This window comes from Mauremys reevesii, linkage group 14 (assembly GCF_016161935.1).
Source record: "Mauremys reevesii isolate NIE-2019 linkage group 14, ASM1616193v1, whole genome shotgun sequence".
In the NCBI taxonomy this organism is placed as follows: Eukaryota; Metazoa; Chordata; order Testudines; family Geoemydidae; genus Mauremys; species Mauremys reevesii.
In genome coordinates, this window is record NC_052636.1 from 1189444 (window position 1) to 1211933 (window position 22490).

At 48.9% G+C, this 22490-nt stretch overlaps 1 protein-coding gene across 1 annotated transcript in view; it reads left to right on the forward strand.

The window, feature by feature from the left end:
• LOC120381414 (zinc finger protein 850-like) overlaps positions 1 to 22490 on the forward strand; it is a 376174-nt gene that overhangs the window by 71558 nt on the left and 282126 nt on the right. Inside the window, exons 4-5 of the mRNA XM_039499601.1 lie at positions 12756 to 13252; positions 13337 to 14134. Of these exons, the coding sequence (XP_039355535.1) occupies positions 12756 to 13252; positions 13337 to 14134 (1295 nt within the window). The remainder of the gene's footprint in view (positions 1 to 12755; positions 13253 to 13336; positions 14135 to 22490) is intronic.

Below are 22490 nucleotides of genomic sequence, written 5' to 3' on the forward strand. Positions count from 1 at the left end.
AGATACCTGAAAAATTCAATCATGTCCCCTCTCAGTCTTCTCTTTCCAAACTAAACAAACCCAGTTCTTTCAGCCTTCGTTCATAGGTCATGTTCTCTAGACCTTTAATCATTCTTGTTGCTCTTCTCTGGACCCTCTCCAATTTCTCCACATCTTTCTTGAAATGTGGTGCCCAGAACTGGACACAATACTCCAGCTGAGGCCTGACCAGCGCAGAGTAGAGCGGAAGAATGACTTCTTGTGTCTTGCTCACAACACACCTGTTAATGCATCCCAGAATCACGTTTGCTTTTTTTGCAACAGCATCACACTGTTGACTCATACTTAGCTTGTGGTCCACTATAACCCCTAGATCCCTTTTTGCCGTACTCCTTCCTAGACAATCTCTTCCCATTCTGCATGTGTGAAACTGATTGTTCCTTCCTAAGTGGAGCACTTTGCATTTGTCTGTATTAAACTTCATCCTGTTTACCTCAGACCATTTCTCCAATTTGTCCAGATCATTTTGAATTATGACCCTGTCCTCCAAAGCAGTTGCAACCCCTCCCAGTTGGGTATTATCTGCAGACTTAATAAGCGTCCTTTCTATGCCAATATCGAAATGGTTGATGAAGATATTGAACAGAGTCGGTCCCAAAACAGACCCCTGCGGAACCCCACTTGTTCTACCTTTCCAGCAGGATTGGGAACCATTAATAACGACTCTCTGAGTACAGTTATCCAGCCAGTTATGCACCCACCTTATAGTAGCCCCACCTAAGTTGTATTTCCCTAGTTTATTGATAAGAATATCATGTGAGACTGTATCAAATGCTTTACTAAAGTCTAGGTACGCCACATCCACCACTTCTTCCTTATCCACAAGGCTTGTTATCCTATCAAAGCAGCAAAGAATCCTGTGAATACCCACGAAAGCTCATGCTGCAAAACGTCTGTTAGTCTATAAGGTGCCACAGGATTCTTTGCTGCTTCTACAGAACCAGACTAACACGGCTACCCCTCTGATACTATCCTATCAAAGAAAGCTCTCAGATTGGTTTGACATGTTTTGTTCTTCAGATACAGAGTCAATAGCCATAACTTCAGATACAAACATGATCCATGCACACAAATAGGATAATCATATTCGTCCAATCACAACTTTTCCAATGACACTGCACATGATGCATCTTGCACAAAATGCATAATAATTATGGCCTAATCATTTTATACTCCTACCACTATGCTGAATGTGGGGTGTAGTGTCAGATAGGGCCTGGGAATGGAACTTCCCCTCTTTGTGGAACAGGAAATAACCCCCCAGCCAGGGCTGGGAAAACTTCCCAGATTCCCAGAGCTGGAGCCGGAATCTACTGACACTTCATTAGTTACCCCCACCCCCAATCTTTGTGGCAACTACAAACTTTATCACTGATGATTTTATATCCTCTTCCAGGTCATTGATAAGAATGTTAAGAAGCGCAGAGCCAAGAACCAATCCTTGTGGGAAGCCCCTAGAAATCCACTCGACCATAGCTCCCCATTTACAATCCCAGTTTTTAATCTATTTAATATATGCCCTGTGTATTTTGTATCTTTCTTCTAGTCAAAATATTGTGCTGGACCAAGTCATATGCCTTACAGAAGTCTAGGTATATTACATCAATACTATTAGTTGCAACCAAACTTTGATCTCACCCAGTAAGGATATCCAGTTAGTTGGACAGAATCTATTGTGTCTAAACCTTTGTTAATGGGTACTAATTATATTACCCTCCTTTAATTCATTATTAATGAACTCCAGTATCGGCTGCTCCATTCTCTTGCCCAGTATCGATGTCAGACTAACACTCTTGTAATTAGCTGGGTCATCTCTTTTACACTTTTTAAATATTGGCACAGCATTAGCTTTATTCCAGTCTTATGGAATTTCCCCATTGATCCAAGTCCTAATGAAAATCAACATTAACAGTCCACCACGCTTCTCCACCGGGTCTCTCAAAACTCTTGTTATCTGGACCTGCTGATTTAAACACCTCTAACTGTAATACCTGCTGTTTAACATACTCATGAGTTGTTGTTGGAATGGAAAGTGTCGTCGTCAACATCTTATGATATGAGTTACATCATCTGTTTTTCTCCAAATCCAGGAGAGAAATATTTATTGAACACTTTTACCTCTTCTGCATTATTTTTGATATTTCTGCCATTTCCATCTAGTAAGTTACCACTACCATTGTTAGGATTAATTTTGTACTTAATATACTTTTAAAAACTTGCTTCTTATTTTTCATTGATTGATCATTGATTTCTGATAGCTTCCCTTACCAATCTTCTACAATTCTGACCTTCTAACTTCTAGTCTTTACTATTGACTTCCCCTTTCTTCCATATATTTTATTTGGAGAGTGTTGGGATTCCTTCCAGGGAGCCACCAGCAGGGTCCAGAGACAGCCCCATCTCCTGTATCAAACTCTGGCTAGTGGGTATGTGATAAATGTGCCGACCCTGCCTCCATCTGTCAGCTGGGAGACACAAAGATTCTCTCTTTCTACCCTCTGATGCCTCCTCGCTGCTCTAAGCAAAGTGGGGTGGGACTCTGTTAATATGGGCCTCCCGGAGCCTCCATTTACCTGGTGCTGCTGTTCCGTGAAGAGTGGGGCTGTGAGTGGGGCAGCAGGTCCTGAGTGTTGGACTCTTGCTCTTCCAGGGGCCGGTGACCTTCGAGGAGGTGGCTGTGTATTTCACAAGGGGAGAGGGGGCTCTGCTGGACCCCGCTCAGAGAGCCCTCTACAGGGATGTCATGCAGGAGAACTACGAGAATGTGACCTCGCTGGGTAAGGAGTCCTGTCCCCTGGGTTATTAGAAGCTGTGGGGTCTCTGAAGAACCTGAGCAGTAATAACTTTATACCTTTATTCATCATCCAAGTTTTGACAAGTTTCCTTTAAATGACTGCTTCATGGAGAAGCTGGTACGGGAACCCACAAGGGGAGAGGCGAGTCTAGATTTAATCCTGAGTGGAGCGCAGGAGCTGGTCCAAGAGGTAACTATAGCAGGACCGCTTGGAAATAGTGACCATAATACAATAGCATTCAACATCCCTGTGGTGGGAAGAACATCTCAACTGCCCAACACTGTGGCCTTTAATTTCAAAAGGGGGAACTATACAAAAATGAGGGGGTTAGTTAGACAAAAGTTAAAAGGTACAGTGACTAAAGTGAAATCCCTGCAAGTTGCGTGGGCCCTTTTTAAAGACACCATAATAGAGGCCCAACTTCAGTGTATAACCCAAATTAAGAAAAACAGTAAAAGAACTAAAAAAGAGCCACCGTGGCTTAACAACCATGTAAAAGAAGCAGTGAGAGATAAAAAGACTTCCTTTAAAAAGTGGAAGTCAAATCCTAGTGAGGCAAATAGAAAGGAGCACAAACACTGCCAACTTAAGTGCAAGAGTGTAATAAGAAAAGCCAAAGAGGAGTTTGAAGAACGGCTAGCCAAAAACTCCAAAGGTAATAACAAAATGTTTTTTAAGTACATCAGAAGCAGGAAGCCTGGTAAACAACCAGTGGGGCCCCTTGATGATGAAAATACAAAAGGAGCGCTTAAAGATGATAAAGTCATTGCGGAGAAACTAAATGGATTCTTTGCTTCAGTCTTCACAGCTGAGGATGTTAGGGAGATTCCCAAACCTGAGCTGGCTTTTGTAGGTGACAAATCTGAGGAACTGTCACAGATTGAAGTGTCACTAGAGGAGGTTTTGGAATTAATTGATAAACTCAACATTAACAAGTCACCGGGACCAGATGGCATTCATTCAATAGTTCTGAAAGAACTCAAATGTGAAATTGCGGAACTATTAACTAAGGTTTGTAACCTGTCCTTTAAATTGGCTTCGGTACCCAATGACTGGAAGTTAGCTAATGGAACGCCAATATTTAAAAAGGGCTCTAGGGGTGATCCCGGCAATTACAGACCGGTAAGTCTAACGTCGGTACCGGGCAAATTAGTTGAAACAATAGTAAAGAATAAAATTGTCAGACACATAGAAAAACATAAACTCTTGAGCAATAGTCAACATGGTTTCTGTAAAGGGAAATCGTGTCTTACTAATCTATTAGAGTTCTTTGAAGGGGTCAACAAACATGTGGACAAGGGGGATCCGGTGGACATAGTGTACTTAGATTTCCAGAAAGCCTTTGACAAGGTCCCTCACCAAAGGCTCTTACGTAAATTAAGCTGTCATGGGATAAAAGGAAAGGTCCTTTCATGGATTGAGAACTGGTTAAAGGACAGGGAACAAAGGGTAGGAATTAATGGTAAATTCTCAGAATGGAGAGGGGTAACTAGTGGTGTTCCCCAAGGGTCAGTCCTAGGACCAATCCTATTCAATTTATTCATAAATGATCTGGAGAAAGGGGTAAACAGTGAGGTGGCAAAGTTTGCAGATGATACTAAACTACTCAAGATAGTTAAGACCAAAGCAGACTGAGAAGAACTTCAAAAGATCTCACAAAACTAAGCGATTGGGCAACAAAATGGCAAATGAAATTTAATGTGGATAAATGTAAAGTAATGCACATTGGAAAAAATAACCCCAACTATACATACAACATGATGGGGGCTAATTTAGCTACAACGAGTCAGGAAAAGATCTTGGAGTTATCGTGGATAGTTCTCTGAAGATGTCCACGCAGTGTGCAGAGGCGGTCAAAAAGCAAACAGGATGTTAGGAATCATTAAAAGGGGATAGAGAATAAGACTGAGAATATATTATTGCCCTTATATAAATCCATGGTACGCCCACATCTCGAATACTGTGTACAGATGTGGTCTCCTCACCTCAAAAAAGATATTCTAGCACTAGAAAAGGTTCAGAAAAGAGCAACTAAAATGATTAGGGGTTTAGAGAGGGTCCCATATGAGGAAAGATTAAAGAGGCTAGGACTCTTCAGTTTGGAAAAGAGAAGACTAAGGGGGGACATGATAGAGGTATATAAAATCATGAGTGATGTTGAGAAAGTGGATAAGGAAAAGTTATTTACTTATTCCCATAATACAAGAACTAGGGGTCACCAAATGAAATTAATGGGCAGCAGGTTTAAAACAAATAAAAGGAAGTTCTTCACGCAGCGCACAGTCAACTTGTGGAACTCCTTACCTGAGGAGGTTGTGAAGGCTAGGACTATAACAATGTTTAAAAGGGGACTGGATAAATTCATGGTGGCTAAGTCCATAAATGGCTATTAGCCAGGATGGGTAAGAATGGTGTCCCTAGCCTCTGTTCGTCAGAGGGTGGAGATGGATGGCAGGAGAGAGATCACTTGATCATTGCCTGTTAGGTTCACTCCCTCAGGGGCACCTGGCATTGGCCACTGTCGGTAGACAGATACTGGGCTAGATGGACCTTTGGTCTGACCCGGTACGGCCTTTCTTATGTTCTTATCTGATGTTCTTGCCCCCTTTTTTTGCTTCATCTCCCACCCACTAGTATAATTTTTGGACATGTGCCTTTTTGGTGCCATCAGTCATTTAAAAACTGCATCGAATGTATCCTTACTGGCTACATTAATAACTACATTAATCACTGTAGCTTTCATGCCTTTTCCTCAGTGTAAGAGGAAAATATGCTGCCTGCAGAATTCTAAATTGAGTAAATAGGTGTGTGACTCATGCCTGGCTTGTGTGACAGTCAGATGAGCTCCTCTTTCGATAGGAGAGCGAATAATGTTCCCATTCAGGACCCCACGGGTGAAGGGAGAACAGAGCCGTGGGAGGGGAGGAGAAGGGGGGAGTAGATAATTCTGGGGTGCCAGGACATGGGGAGGGTGTGTGCAGGGTTAGAGCTAAGAAGCAGCAGGGAGGGAGGAGGTTGTGAGAGACGAGGAGGGAACACAAGAAGCTCCCAAGGTGCCGGGAGGTGGTGCCGGCTGAGAGTAATGGGAAGAAGGGGAGGGGAGTGTGGGGGAAGGGCACCCAGGAAGTGGCCTGGGTGGGTCAGTGGGAGGGAGGAGTGGTTTGGGGATCTAGAGCTGTGGGGGATCCCAGACCTTTAACCCCAAATCCCTGCCCAAGCCTTGTTGCTTTAGAGCCTTGTGACATTATTGATATAAATTGGGACCATATAGAACATGGGTTGCAACCAAGGTCCTGTAGTGGCACCAAATCTTAGGTAAAGGGGGTCATATAAGGTCTCTAAGACCAGGTTATGGGTTGCTGGTTAGGATTATACTGTCTGTATGTCTGTATCATTTTGTAGTTGAAGTTATGCATATTGGCTCTATACTGTCTGTATTTCAAGTTGGTGCTGTGCTTCTGGGAAACATCCCAGACAAATTGGTGTTAGCCCTGCCTAGCCTGCTTGATGGCCCATTAAGGACCATCAGCTACACAACTGACCCATGGAGGGAAGGCAGACACGCCTCGTGACTCAGCAAAGTATGCAGGGACTGGCCCATGTGACTCCAGACTCCATTTTGCTGTAATTTTCCACAGTAAGGACAAAGAGGTTCTTGCACCTGGAAAAGCCTATATAAGGCTAATGCCTCATCTCCATCTTGTCTTCAATCCTGCTTCTACCTCTGGAGGGACTTTGCTACATGCTGAAGCTCTGCACAAGGGACTGAGGACCCATCCCAGCGGGGGATGTTCTCCAGAGACTTGATTTGAACCTGCAGTTTATGCCATCACTGCTGCAAGCCTGAACTAAGAACTTTGCCATTACTGGATGTAATTGATTCCATTTAACCAATTCTAGCTCTCATCTCTACCTTTTTCCCTTTATGAATAAACCTTTAGATTTTAGATTCTAAAGGATTGGCAACAGCGTGATTTGTGGGTAAGATCTGATGTGTATATTGACCTGGGTCTGGGGCTTGGTCCTTTGGGATCGAGAGAACCTTTTTCTTTTATTGGGGTGTTGGTTTTCATAACCATTCATCCCCAGGACGAGTGGGACTGGTGGTGATACTGGGAAACTGGGGTGTCTAAGGAAATTGCTTGTGTGACTTGTGGTTAGCCAGTGGGGTAAGACCGAAGTCCTTTTTGTCTGGCTGGTTTGGTTTGCCTTAGAGGTGGAAAAACCCCAGCCTAGGGCTGTGACTGCCCTGTTTGAGCAATTGGTCCTGAATTGGCACTCTCAGTTGGGTCCCGCCAGAACCGCACCGTCACAGTGGCGTAGTCGTGCTTGGATCCACAGAACCAGGTCAATTAAGCTTTGGGTCAGAACCCCACGCTATCCAAATTCGAATTTTGGGTTTGAGAGTTTGGTTGGTTAAAGATCAGTGACCATGAGACAGAAAGCATCAGGAAAAGCAAGGAAACTGCAAGCCTTGAGAGACAGCCTGCGGTTTGAATATGAGCAAAAACTGGCAGAAATTCGAATGGAAGAGACGCAAGCCTTGGCCCAGCTGGAGAAGGAGGCTGCTGAGAGAGAAAAAGAGGCTGCTGAGAGAGAAGAAATAGCTCGTAAGGGGCGTCTGGAGCTGCTGGCTGCTGAGGAGAAAACTCGACAGATGCAGCAGAAGACTCACAAGATGCAACAAGAAACTGCCAGACTTCAGCTCCAAGTCAAAAAAGCAATGGAAGAACGGCAGAGACTGTGTCCTCTTGAAAGGCCAGTTTGTAACAATGTTGGTATGTTGTATTACTCTGAGCAGTTGTCTGGGGGTAACCAAATGTACCCCAACAGTGCCACCTTTTATGTCAATGCTGTTACTGTGGGTTCAGTAGAGGGTGGCCCCATAAATTGTGCCAGTGCTATGTATGGGAGTGGGAATGGAAAATTCATAGAGAGTGTAAAAGTCAATGGAAAAAGCTGTTTAGGGCAAATTATGGCTTCTAACATCACTCTTGTTAAAGCAGATCTGGTCAAAGAGGAAGATTATTTACCAAATCAGTGTGTGAGTGTTGTGATCCTCTCTGAGTTTACGGTCTGTGTGCCTTTAGCCAGAATCCACCTTGAGTGGAATGGGGCTCAGCATGAAGTGATAGCTGGCGTCAGGAAGTTATGGCCTAAAGATCTTTTAATTGGGGAAAACGTTAAAGCTTTGTTCAGTCCAGGTAGCCAGTCACAGGAGAGGAATGATCTTAAACCTGTATCTATTATGAGCAATGATTTGCCTGAGGTGGGTTGCTCCAAAGGTTTGTCTGTGCCAAAAAGCTGTGTGTCTGTGAGTGGAGTTTCTGAATGTCTGTCTAATGTCCCAGAAGTGAATCTGGAGTTAGATCAAGAGCAGAAAGATCTCATTGGTGAGGAAAATGTTTCTCAGCAGCAAATTAAAGTAGATGGTCAGGTTAAAGCCCTAACTGAGGAAGGAGAGGGTAAATTTGTGATAGGTGATGGATTGGTGGCTAGTGCAGCTTGTAGAAGTGAACCTGAAATGGGTAATTGTGATTTGCTGGAAGTAGCTCAGTGTAGTGAAAAAAGCAGCAGCTTATCCATTGGGAGTGGCCATGTGCCTGGTAGGGAAAGTTTGGAGGAGCCTAGGCAGCCTTGTGAGCTGATGGCTTTGTCTAGTCAGCAGTTTGGGAAGGGAGGGATAGTGGAAGAGGAGTGTCCCTGTCCCTTACCTGTGTCCTGTGTGGAGAAATGTGACAGTGAAGGAAATGTGCCTGTGTCTGTCAGGGGTATTGACTTGCCTATGGAGGAATCTACCCCAGTCTCCAAGCAGTTGTCTGTGAACAGCCCTGTGTGCTGGGACAAGGGAAATGAGATCCCAAGCTGTGTGTCTGGGGAAGGAGAATGTGTCTCCGGCTTTTCTGTGTCTGTGGAGCAGACAGAAGGTGCCTTTCAGCCTGTGATGGTTGAGGGGGATTCAGTTGTCTCGGAGTTGGTTGTAAATACAGCTAAGGCCCAGGAAGGGGATGGTCCTAAGTTTGTGTCTGTTGGGGGGAATGGCACTGTGACTAGGTTGCATCCAGTTGGTGCCATAGCAAAATCCCAGAGACCAGACGATTCTGGTGCTTGTAGTTTGCCAGTTGCTAATGTGTGGCTGGAAAAGGGTGTAGCAACGCTGTTTGATCAGGGTGATACCCCAGCCAGGGCACAAGGAGAGCATGAAGGTGATTTAATTGTGTTACCTACTGACAGTTTGACAACTTGTAGCAAGAAGGAAAAGATTCCTGAACTTGTTCCAGGCCAGGGAAAGGAGAGTGCTTCTAACCTGTTACCTAGGAAGTCTATAAGTCTGCCTGACAGGGGATTGTGTAGAGATCTGCCTGATGGGCCGGATGGTAAGTAGAGAGACCCAGCAAAGAGTCTGTGGTTGCTCAGAAGTGTTCCTTTAGAGCAAGCCCTAGGTGAAGAGGGTGAGAGCAGAATTTCTGAGAGGGGTGAATTGCTGCTTAGAAAAGCTCAGAGGGAAAGAAATCCTCATGGTAGCCTGTGCAAGCAGTTTACTGCAACTGAAGTGTGTGGAAGTGATTTAATCAAGAAAGTTTCAGTTCCTAACAGCCAGAAATTTTCTGTTGTGAATGGATCCACTGACTTTCCTTTTGAGAGATCCAGTGTGGGCAGCTTTGAAAAGGTCTCAGATGGAGTAGGAGCTGTTAAGAAAGTTAAGCAGCCGTATAACCAGGTGGCTGTGTGTGGCCAGCGTGTTGGGAAGACAAAGGTGTTGGAACAGAAATGTCTCCAGGCTGAATCTGTAAGTGAGCAGTCTGTGCTTCAGGGGCTGAGGACAGATTGGGTTACTGGTGTTTCAGAGCAGAACAGTTTTATGGCTGAACTCTTAAGGATGCAGGGGAGAGCAAGCCAGCTCTCACCCTCAGCCCCTTTGGATTTGTGTGGTATCTCTGTAAGACAAAGTCCAGCCCTAAAATCCATAGCAGCTAAGAAGTTAAAAGCTAGTGTTTGTGTTGATGCCAATTACCTGGCTGGCTGGGAGAAGAAAGACCTGCTAATAGCTGTTAGCACAGAGAGCCCACCCCATCAGCCAGTGACTTCTGTTAAGCAAGAGAAATCAGGGTTTAATCCTGCAGGACTCTCACTCATTAGCCCCCTCCCCGTATAACCTCCCCGTATAACCTCCCCATCTCAGTGACCCCGGCCACCGACCCTGAGTCCTTGCTGCATCCTCCCGCCCAGAGCAGGGCCCCTTCCCAGGCACACATGGGCACTTCGTTGATGATGCCACAGGCTGGTGGTGTAGCCTGGACAGTGTTTACACCGATAAGATGACGTGTTGGGGTGCAGCTCGCCCTTGTACATGGCTACTCACCGTTACTGGAGGAGATGAAATTGGGTGAAACACACAGACACTTGATTTATAGTTGAAATCATAGGCAAGGCTCAATACACGTAACGATTACAGTCAGAGAAGTATAGTAAAGAGGGGCTTGCACTGTGCGGACTTACAAGCTATGGACACCATTGGAAACAAAGATCGAGGCGCAAGGGAGCCCATCAAACGGGAGGCCCTGCTTCAGTTTACACTGTCCCCGGGACCTGACAAAATGAAAAACTGGTCACTAGGAGACGTATTTTCTCCGCTTCCTTATGGTAATAGGATGGCGATATACCACATCTGCTCCTTTGCTCTGATTACAATAATGTCAATAGCTGCCCCAAACCATACCTGGCCTTTGGGAAGTCCATAATTAAGCATCAAGCCTCAATACTCATGATTTACATCACTGATTTATTAATCATTCTAATATATGAATGCATCCAACTGCTGAGATACTTCATAGCAAACTAATTGCTAGAGCCCGCCCCAGACTTCCTTCTTTCAGAATCCTGTGGCGTATTCCACCCGCTTGTGGTTCCTCATTAGTCTCTCAAATTGAGGGTGCGAAATATCTGATCTGGGATTGTCTCCTTAGGCCTATTCAGGTAAATCCCACACCTCCCACAAAGGCTCCACCTAATACAACACCACTGGCCATCACAGACAGCCCCTCTCCAGTGCATTATCAACGATCTACAAGCTATCCTGGAAAATGATCCCTCACTCTCACAGAGCTTGGGAGGCAGGCCAGGTCCTCGCTTGCAGACAACCCCCGAACCTGAAGCAAATACTCACCAGCAACTACACACCACACCACAGAAACACCAACCCAGGAACCAATCTCTGTAGCAAACCTCATTGCCTACTCTGTCCCCAGATCTACTCTAGCGACACCATCAGAGGACCCAACCACATCAGCCACACCATCAAGGGCTCATTCACCTGCACGTCTACTAATGTGATATATGCCATCATGTGCCAGCAGTGCCCCTCTGCCATGTACGTTGGCCAAACCGGACAGTCTCTAGGTAAAAGAATAAATGGACACAAATTGGACATCAGGAATGGTAACATACACAAGCCAGTAGGTGAACACTTCAATCTCCCTAGTCATTCTATAACAGATTTCAAAGTCACTATTCTTGAACAAAAAAACTTCAGAAACAGGCTTCGAAGAGAAACAGCAGAACTAAAATTCATTTTCAAATTTTACACCATTAATCTCCACTTGTGAGGTAACTCCCTCCTCCTCATGTGTCAGTATATAATGCCTGCATCTGTAACTTTCACTCCATGCACCTGAAGAAGTGAGGTTGTTTTACCCACGAAAGCTTATACCCAAATAAATCTGTTAGTCTTTAAGGTGCCACCAGACTCCTTGATGTTTTTGTGGATGCAGACTGACACGGCTACCCCTGATACTTGACAATTCTAACATATCCTAACATAATTCTCTAGCCAATTATATCCCACTACGTAATTTACTCACACCTAGCAACATGAATTTTACAGCACATAGAAACAATTAGAGAACCAGACTGATTAACAAGGTAAAAGTGGTGACCATAAAGATAAGACAATAAAGAAAAGAGAGTTTGACAACCACAGCCATTGATAAGGGATTTATTGCCAGAGAGGATGATTTATAATAATAATACTAACTCCTCTGCCACTTTGAGCCAAGGAAGCTGGCCTTGGTATTCTACTGCTTAAAAATGAGCAGGGATTACAACCATGGAATATTCTTTGTGATGAGTATCCCACAAATTCCACTGACCTCCCTTCTTTTCTTTGCCTGGAGTAGGGTTTCCAATTTCCAAACCTGATGTGATCTCGCAGCTGGAACGAGGGGAAGAGCCGTGGGTCCCGGACCTCCAGGCCTCTGAGAAAGAAGTGCTCCCGAGAGCTGCCTGCACAGGTGAGGACTTGGTTAAACCAACTCAACAACTGTTTAGGACTGCAGGAAACATTTGGGATGCCCTACAAAGACCCTGTGAGCTCTCCAAGCTCAGGATTGTTCCCTGCAGATGTGGAATCATTATGGCAGATGTCACTCATGGCTTCCCTCCTATTCTGACTGACAACTTGCAGCAGGTCCCTCCCCGGTCTCGCTTTCCCTTGAGTGTTCTGGTGAGATGTGGACCAAAACTGATCCCTTCCTCTCTCCTCTGGGGAAGGGTTTGGGGAAAATCAGCTCCTGAGAGGTTTGATCTCTCCCACACATATTTTGGTTTGTTCATCCCTTTTTCCATTCCTCTCTCTGAGATTTCCTTTCTTTCTGGCACAGGGAGTGATCTATGCCTGGATTCGCTCTGTCTCCCATCAGGTGATGGGATGGTGAGTGAGAATGAGAAGGAGAAACCCCAGCAGGAAGACGCTGAGCAAGTAGAACCACATGGAACGTTATCAGGAAGATCCAAAGGGAATGTTTCTGGGAATTGTGCACTCCCTGAAAAAGCAAAAGCCTGTGAGACGCAGCAGATGCCAGATGAAAACTTCAGTAGCCACTCAGACCTTATAACCCGCGACAGAATCCACTTGGAAGGGAGACGCTACACATGCCATGAGTGCGGGAAAAGCTTCAGTCAGCGTTCAAACCTTATCTCACATCAGAGAATCCACACAGGACAGAAGCCCTACACATGCTCTGAGTGCGGGAAAAGCTTTAATCAGAGCTCTGCCCTGAGCGCACATAGGAGAATCCACACGGGTGAGAAACCTTATGGATGCTCTGAGTGCGGGAAAAGATTCAGTCAGCGTTCAAACCTTATCACACATCGTAGAACCCACACAGGAGAGACGCCCTACACATGCTCTGAGTGCGGGAAAAGCTTTAAGGACAGCTCTGCCCTGAGCGCACATAGGAGAATCCACACGGGTGAGAAACCTTATGGATGCTCTGAGTGCGGGAAAAGATTCAGTCAGTGCTCACACCTTATCACACATCGTAGAACCCACACAGGAGAGATGCCCTACACATGCGTTGAGTGTGGGAAAAGCTTTAAGCAGAGCTTTGACCTGAGCAGACATCAGGGAATCCACACGGGTGAGAAACCTTATGGATGCTCTGAGTGCGGGAAAAGCTTTATTCAGCGTTCAAACCTTATCTCACATCAGAGACTCCACACAGGAGTGAAGCCCTACACGTGCTCTGAGTGCGGGAAAAGCTTTAATCAGAGCTCTGGCCTGAGCGCACATCGGAGAATCCACACGGGTGAGAAACCTTATGGATGCTCTGAGTGCGGGAAAAGCTTTAGTCACCGTTCAAACCTTATCTCACATCAGAGAATCCACACAAGAGAGACGCCCTACACATGCTCTGAGTGCGGGAAAAGCTTTAAGGACAGCTCTGCCCTGAGCACACATAGGAGAATCCACACGGGTGAGAAAACTTATGGATGCGCTGAGTGTGGGAAAAGCTTCAGTCAGCGTTCAAACCTTATCACACATCTTAGAATCCACACAGGAGAGACGCCCTACACATGCTCTCAGTGCGGGAAAAGCTTTAAGGACAGCTCTGCCCTGAGCGCACATAGGAGAATCCACACGGGTGAGAAACCTTATGGATGCTCTGAGTGCGGGAAAAGCTTCAGTCAGCGTTCACACCTTATCGCACATCGTAGAACCCACACAGGAGAGACGCCCTACACATGCTCTGAGTGTGGGAAAAGCTTTAAGCAGAGCTTTGACCTGAGCAGACATCAGGGAATCCACACGGGTCAGAAACCTTATGGATGCGCTGAGTGCGGGAAAAGCTTCAGTCGGCGCTCACACCTTATCACACATCGTAGAATCCACACAGGAGAGACGCCCTACACATGCTCTGAGTGCGGGAAAAGCTTTAAGGACAGCTCTGCCCTGAGCACACATAGGAGAATCCACACGGGTGAGAAACCTTATGGATGCGCTGAGTGCGGGAAAAGCTTTAGTCAGTGTTCAAACCTTATCTCACATCAGAGAATCCACATTTGCTAATTCCCACATAGTGATCTGTGCACCATCTTCAATGTGGTCTCTCAGCTCCCCCAGATCAGTTGCCTGCTTCTGCCTTTTGCAGCTCACCCTTCTTTGGGGTCAGTCCTGTGATCTTTTCTATCAACTCCTTTCCTTCTGAGTCGTAGGAGTGTGTGTCCCTCCAGCCAGGAATGTTCATCAGCTCCAGGTGGGGGAGAGGTTTGATTCCCAACAAGCTACACTGAGGCAAAAACTACCTGTCCCTGACATCCACTAGGGCTGCACATGGCGTTGGCTGCTCAAGTTAGCGATCTTGGGGTAAAAAGACAATTATAGTTGTAGAGCAGAGGCAGCCCAGGTGCAGGGATTGGCATTAGCTTTCCCCGTGACCTGACCTAAACAAACGCTGAGCATCACGGTTATACTGTTCCCCCATTTCAGAGCAATTGTTAGTCATCAAGTTCCCCCTTTGGAAACCAATTGTTTCAGTCCCAGTTGCTCTGCTGTTGCTTCAGGTTGTGCTGCAGAGCAGATATTTTTACTACTATTTTCATTACTTAAAATATACTGAACTATAACGAAGAGCAGGAACAGGGCAGGGCTAGGGGAAAATGTCATGTCACCCTCTGTAACAGCAGAGGAAGATAGGGTAAGTCAGAGGGATTCCCTTATTCCCCATCACCATCCCAGTCCCCCTGTTGTTCAGTTGGTTAGGTCAATATTTTTTCTAAAGGGCTGGGAGGAGGATTCTCTAGTAAATGACTTGGAACTAAGCAAAATGCCCAGGCATTGGGCTCCCAAAGCAGTTGTGGCCCAGGCCCTGCAGGAGGTCGCCCCTGAAGATATCTCCTTCCTCATCAGCTGCATGTTGCCTATTATTTGGGAAATGCAATCCCTGTCTAGGCAAGGATGGGAAAATGGAAGTGACATTTCCCTTCACCTCCCCCCCAGGAGATGCTGCAAATGTGTAGAAAATGAAATCCCTGTTGAATGTGATATAGCTGCCTATTTTTAATAGAGACCTGACATTTGGTGTCTTACAGGGATTCTAAGCTGCACCTGAATTTATTCCCTAATTTAAATTTGTGGCATCAGATTAAAGACATAAAAGGGCATAGTTGGGGGAGTTGTACCTCACTATCGCTACTGATCTGTTGTGCGGTTGGTGAAGAATTCTACGCCAGAGAAGTGTCAAATTACTCCAAGTAACGTCAAAGGTGTGACAAGAACTCAGGTAGAAGTTGCAGGTAGTGGTGGTTGATTTTCACCCCAGAGATGGAAGCTGCGGTGACCTGTGGCCCAGGTAAACTATCTTTAGAACCTGCTCCCTAGTTAAGTGGCATTGGTCACACTCCTGGAGGACGCCATGATTAAATTGGGCACAACCATCTTTTACCATTTGGATCCAAAGTTTCATGAAGCACAGAGAGAAACAGCTGATTGCTTCAGAGCCATTCCATGCCCACGGGTCCCAATCTGGCTGCCTTGTTGGACAAGAAGCACTTCCATGCTGGCAAATGATGGTAGCCAATGAGGGAATGTATCCGATTCCAAGTTCAGACTGCAGGATACATGAATGCGGAGTCCAGAGTCTGTGGTTTGGTGTCTTAGTTTTGCTCTAGCGTCTGATGCATTTGTATCACTTCTCCACCTCCTGCTACTGTGAAGGATTAGAAAGTGTGAAAATAGAGCACAGGTGGTTTTTCTCATGATGCAGCCTTCCCACGTCGTGCGAGACCCCTTCCACCCACACTTCTGGGAGAAGCCCCAGGGAGAAATGAACTCACAGAAATGGAAGGCTCCTAGGTTATTGTAGAATGTGTCTTCACACAAAGCTGACTGGGTGGAAATGGGAATTAAGAGAAAACTGCCCTATGGGTTTATATGTTGTAATTGTTGAATAAGTTGGTACCAGCGACAATGATATTAAACATGAAGTTAATTAGTATCACGGAAGGGGCTGATGATGTGCTAACTTTCAGTGTTACAATATAATTCAGGTTTTCGTCTCGTTGTCTCCCTGCCCCCTCCTACTATACAGGAAATGGAGGCTAATCCTGAAATTAAACCCTCACTCCAAAGGAATTAGAGTGGGGGAACAGGTGAGAGAAATAGCATGTGTGAGAAGAGAGACCCAGGATAGACTGTAATTATTTCTATTTCAAATTGAATTTATCTTGATAAATTTTAAATCTTCTATTAAGAGGAAAATTACTTGACAAGATTTGGAACCTTTTATCCAGTTAGAGGGTAACAGCCACAGACTTCTCCAGGTCTCTTGTTTGCAAAGCAAAGATGTCACATGAGGCAGGAGATGTCAAATCTACAATGGTGATGGATGTGTGATGGGAGCTTTTCTGGGTTGGTTGGTTTGGTTTGGTTTCTTAATTTAATATAAATTTTGCAACCACTTATTTTTATAGAGGCCGAGACCTCTGTTCCGTTCGAGCCCAGCTGTGTAACCCTCAGGCCTGGCTCTGGAATCCTCCCCAAAACTGGCCTTGTGTTTTTCTTTCATGTTTGGTATCTTTGGGGTTCACACATCCGCACTACATGCGGTTCGCAGCAACAGATACTTTGAGAAAGTGATGTGTAACGTGTTTGTCCCTGTGTATAAGAATGCACCCCTGGGGCGGTGTCTTTGGCTGGACTAGGGGGCAGTGGAGAGTCCCGCCACTGACAGCCGGTGTATTGTCTGGGGCGCATATTGATAGTATGTCCTGTAGAGTCTGCGGGGAACTATTACCGTGCTTCGTTTGACAATAAACCTGGCCAGGAAGGGAACCGGAAAAAAAATATAAAGCCGATTGGTAGCAATTCAGCAGCAGCTAAAACGTGCCGCTTCATTCTTCGGCGGTAATTCGGCGGCGGCTCCTTCGGTCCCTCTCTTCCTCTTCGGCGACAGCTCAGAGGGGAAGAGAGAGACTGAGAGACCCGCCACCGAAGACCCGGACCTGCCGCCCCTTTCCATTTGCCACCCCAAGCAGCTGCTTCCTTCGCTGGTGCCTGGAGCCAGCCCTGCATGTCCCCATCTATCAGTTACTTTGGGAACTTGTCTCTGCTCACAGGCTGCCTCCAGCCTGTCTGGCCAGCTGCTGAGCTCTGTGGGGGTGAGTCCCTTGGCATAAGTGGCACCCGGGAGAAACCCTCCTACCAGATGCACTGGTGGTATAGTGGTGAGCTGAGCTGCCTTCCAAGCAGTTGACCCGGGTTTGATTCCTGGCCAATGCCGGGATGTGCCCTTTTCTTGGCCGGGAATTGGTTTAATTTCAGTCCCGTTGTATCAGTTTATCAGTGGAACGGGAGAATGAATGTCCCACATCCCAGCAGGTCATTCAACACCCAGTGGAGGAAGAAAGGGGCGGGACTATACAGTGAGCTGCTGGAGTCAATCTGGCATTACAATGTTTGGTTTATTTTTTTAAATGTTTCCTTTACCTCCCTCTCCATTTTGGACTCAGAGCCTTTAAGGGCAGAATTTAATCGTGATCATCTGGCTTAACCTCCTGCACCCCGTCCATAAACATATCAAGCTCAGTCTTGAAGCCATTTTGGGTTTTTGCCCCACTGCTCCCCTTGGGAGGCTGTTCCAGAACTTCACTCCTCTGGTGGTTTGAAACCTTCACCTAATTTCAAGGTTAAGCTTCTTGATGGCCAGTTTATATCCATTAGTTCATTACTAGTGGGGGCCTGAGATAGTGTGAGGGAGGGAGAAAGCCTGGAGAACTGACCGTGGGAGCCAGAGAGATTCCCTGTTCCCCGACCACCCATCTCTGGGAGGAACCAGCTGGAACTGCCCTTGGGAAGCTGCCACTAATAACTCAGGTGTGAAAACATTATTCCGTTGGAATCAGATTAAAGCCTCCTCACACCCGGTGTCATGCTCACTGACCTGGCTCATTCCTGGGATGTTCCCAGCCACAGCAATGCAGTGAGTGGAACCAAATCCCTCTCCAGAGCCCAGGCACACACACAAATCCTGGGGCTTTTCGTTCCTAGGCTGCTGGCGCCATCGTCTGGCCATTTGGTTTCACTCCTTTCTGTTACAACCTTTAGCTTTCTGCACATCCAAGGAATGCATCCGATGAAGTGGGTACTCACCCACGAAAGCTCATGCTCCAATACGTCTGTTAGTCTATAAGGTGCCACAGGACTCTTTGCTGCCTGCACAGAAATGGTAATTCCCTGGGAGAGATTCGGGAGCGTCTCTCTGTTTTGTGTTGTTAAGGATTGAAACGTTCCCCGGGTTCCTCGGTCCCAACCTGCCTCCCGTTCTACTGCCCATGCAGCCCCATCCCAGCCCTCAGCCCCCAGTCGATGCTGATTCCCTCAGCCCCATCTGGGCAGGGGGTGAACCCTGTCACTGCGCATTGCCTAGTTCCCCTAACTCTGAGGGACTTCAGCTGCTCCGTGTCCCCGGGGACCCTCCACACCACTCCCCTGCTTACCACGGTTCAGATATTGCAGTGGCATGAGTCTGCTTCTCAGCACCTGCCTCTCACTTTAGAGGCCCCACATTAATAACCATTTTCAAGATGAACTTACTGCGGGTTTTATCGCAATATCTGGGTGGGGGGAACCTGTTAAAAATATTCATAAAACTCCTTTCCCAAAATTGTCCCAGGGCTCTTGATATCCTGTGTATGGCACTGAACGGCCATTGACCCTGTAGCTGGTTGTGGTATAAACATCTTAGGTTCCCCAGCTAGATAAGATCCCATCAATACATAATGTCAGGGAGCCCTGCCTGAAAGCAGTGACAATCTTAGAACAGTTCATGGGCAGAATTATTACACTAAAGCAGATGTGCAAAGCATGTGCCCTGCCACTGCGCTCCCTCCCCACCAATACAGCTAATGCCATAAGGCCCTGGGGGAGAGGGGCTCCAGGCCTCCTCTTGGTGGCAGAAGTGGTTTGGGGCTTCAAGCGCTTCCACATTGTCCCCTAGTGGCTGGGGCTGGGGGGGGGAAGGTGGGAAGGGATGGAAGAGGGTGGGGCTGCAGCAGAAAGGGTGGGGCTTTGGCATCACTAGCCCCTGCTTAGCCAGTAGGGTTCAGTTTAGGGCAGTGGGGCCTGCCTCCTAGGGGGGCACAGGGGAACGTTCATGGGGGCACCTCAGGGCCCCAGCCAGCCCCCATGGAGAGCAGGGAGGGAGCACCACTCTGCCCCCAGGCTCCTGGCCCCGCCTTGACCCTCCTTACCCCCTCCACATCCCTCGCTGCAGCAAGCCATGGTCCCGGTCCCACCCCCAACCCCCGTTCTCGACTGTGGCTGCCGAGGGGCCGCGGACACAGATAAGAGGGGACAGTGTGAAAAGTTTGGGGACCACTGGTTTAGGGTGATGCCCTCAAATCACGTCTATGCAGCCCATTAAAAGCTATTCCTCACCCACCTAGCCCCTCAAGCAGGACGGACTAGGTATGTTGGGTGGCCATTTGGTTTCACTCCTTTCTGTTAGAACCTTTAGCTTTCTGCGAAGAAATGTTAATTCCCTGGGAGACTTGGGAGCGTTTCTCTGTTTTGTGGTGTTAAGGATTGAAATGTTCCCCGGTTCCTGGTCCCCTGTGCTGCCCTTGACTCATCCAGGAAGGAGAACAACATTTCATTGCACACGTGTGATTTGTAACCCAGCACCAGCCAAAACTGCTCCGTTTGGCACAGCCGCCCCACCCTGCTGCGGAGCTGGGCGGAGCAGGGGGGTCTGTGCAAACACGGTCTGTTCCTGACGTCTTCCCCCAGCTCCTCACTAGATGTGAGGGGGGAGCTCACTCAGACCCTGCTTCCGCTTAGTATTTAAAAACTCCTTATTGGCCCTACCTCTGCCGGCCTTGGATTTCTCCTCCCGTCCCTTCCCTGACAGCTCAGGTGAGGTGGCCGAGTGGTTACGGTGATGCTGCTCATCCATTGTGCTCTGCACGCGTGGGTTCAAATCCCATCCTCATCGGAGACCTTCAGTCTTCTCTCTTCCTGTACAAACAACCCTCTCCCCCCTTTGGTACAATCACAGACCAAACCATGTTGCCTCCTGCCAACAAAAACCATCCCAGGAACTCAGATCCCCCCTGCTTAAAATACAAGGTCTAAACACCAGATTTCTCAAAGAATTCGCTGGTCCTGGATTTCTTAGTTTTTATCTCCAAAGGCAACATCCTCCTTATCTCCCCCAAACACCCCGGGACCTCCACAAATTATTAAAATGCCCCCGTCCTCCTCATGTCCCCACCCCGTCTCCTGCCTTCCGCACCCCCGGTCCCGTCTCCCCTCCTCCCCCGGTCTCATCTGCCCCCTTCTCCTCCCCAGTCCTGTCTCCCCCATCCCCCCCCCCAGTCCCGTCTCTTCCCCTGGGCTGGGGTCTCTGACCTCGGTCCCCGCAGGCTCCGGCCCAGGGGCTGCCCCTCCCCCCCGGGCAGGGCGGGGCTAATGAGGGGCCCCGCCCCCAGCGCAGGCCCCGCGGGAGGGGGAGGGTCAGGTCCCGCGTGGGGCGGACACGCTCCAGCCGGAAGGAGGGGCCGGGCCCGGTTCGCCCCGTGCCCAGGGGGGGAGCCCCGCGCTGCCCGCGGCCGGGGCAGGGCCGGGAGCAGCAGGAGGGGCCCGGAGTGGGGGGAGGGAGGGAGAATAAGGGGCGGGGCTGTGGAGAACCCCGCCCCCAACGGCGGGGGCAGCGCCACCTCACAGCCCCCTGGCACGCGCCGCGCTCCAACAGCCGTAACGGCGCACCCGTCACGTGACTGCTCCTCCGGCTCCCCCCTCCCCCCGCGGCACGCTCCAACGGCCCTAACGGCCGGACCCGTCACGTGACTCCTCCTCCGGCTCCCCCCCGCGCGCCGCGCTCCAACGGCCCTAACGGCCGGACCCGTCACGTGACTCCTCCCCCGGCTCCCCCCCGGCGCGCTCCAACGGCCCTAACGGCCGGTTTAAGGACAGAAACATGAACCGCTCCCGATTCGCTACTTTGGCTGCACTGAGCATGCGCGGCCGAACTGAGCATGCCCAGTAACCTCCGCTGTCGCCACTGCCCTCTCTGCTACTCACGATTTGCTGCCTGCTCTTTGGGGGCATTTAAAGGCTCAAGGGGGCAAATCGCAGCGGGGGGGCTGCCAGGGTCTGAGCGGGGGACAGAAATGGACTGGCCAGGGGGGTTCAAGCTGCTGTAGGCAGCGGCAGGAGAGAGGCTGAAGGGGGGAATCGGGGTGGGGGTGGGAGCCGGGTTAAGCCGGGGCGGGGGAGACGCTGCCAGACCCTGTGCGGGGACAAACCCCGTTTAGGAGGGGTGGGGGACAGTGGCACCTCGGGATGAGCCCCCTGCTGGGCTCGCAGATCTGGGGGTGTCGGGGCTGGGGGGGGGCACCGGCTGGTTTCAGTTCTGCCGCGGCCCCGGAGCCGGGGGCGGGTTCCTGGGGCTGGGGCTTAAAGGCACCGGCAGCCCAATTCCCAGACTGTCAAAGCCCAGACACCGCGGCTCCTCTCGATCCTGTACAAGTGCTGCGGGGCTGTTACTGCTCCAGCCAGGAGCCTGAATGCGGGGAATACCCTACAGACGCCCCCTCCCTCCCTCCCACTCTGCCTCTCACCTTGTGACTGTGGAAAAGTGTCTACTGTCATTTTCTATGTCTCTATGAAATCCCTGCAGCTCCTTTCTCTTCTACAACGTGCTGAGCTGCTAACTCCCTCCCAGAGCCCACGTGTCTGTACCTCCTGTACCCCAATCCTCTGCCCCAGGTCAGAGCCTGCACCCCTCACTCAAACTCTACATAGCCTGCAACCCTCCTGCACCCCCAACTCCATCCCAGAGCCGCGTGTCTGCACCCCCTCCTGCACCCCAATCCCCTGCCCCAGCTCAGAGCCTGCACCCCTCACTCAAACTCCCCATAGCCTGCAACCCTCCTGCACCCCCAACTCCCTCCCAGAGCCGCGTGTCCGCACCCCCTCCTGTACCCCAATCCCCTGCCCCAGCTCAGAGCCTGCACCCCTCACTCAAACTCCCCATAGCCTGCAACCCTCCTGCACCCCAACTCCATCCCAGAGCCGCGTGTCCGCACCTCCTGTACCCCAATCCCTGCCCCAGGTCAGAGCCTGCACCCCACTCAAACTCCCCATAGCCTGCAACCCTCCTGCACCCCAACTCCATCCCAGAGCCGCGTGTCCACACCCTCCTGTACCCCAATCCCCTGCCCCAGGTCAGAGCCTGCACCCTCACTCAAACTCCCATAGCCTGCAACCCTCCTGCACCCCAACTCCTCCCAGAGCCGCGTGTCCACACCCTCCTGTACCCCAATCCTCTGCCCCAGCTCAGAGCCTGCACCCTCACTCAATCTCCCCATAGCCTGCAC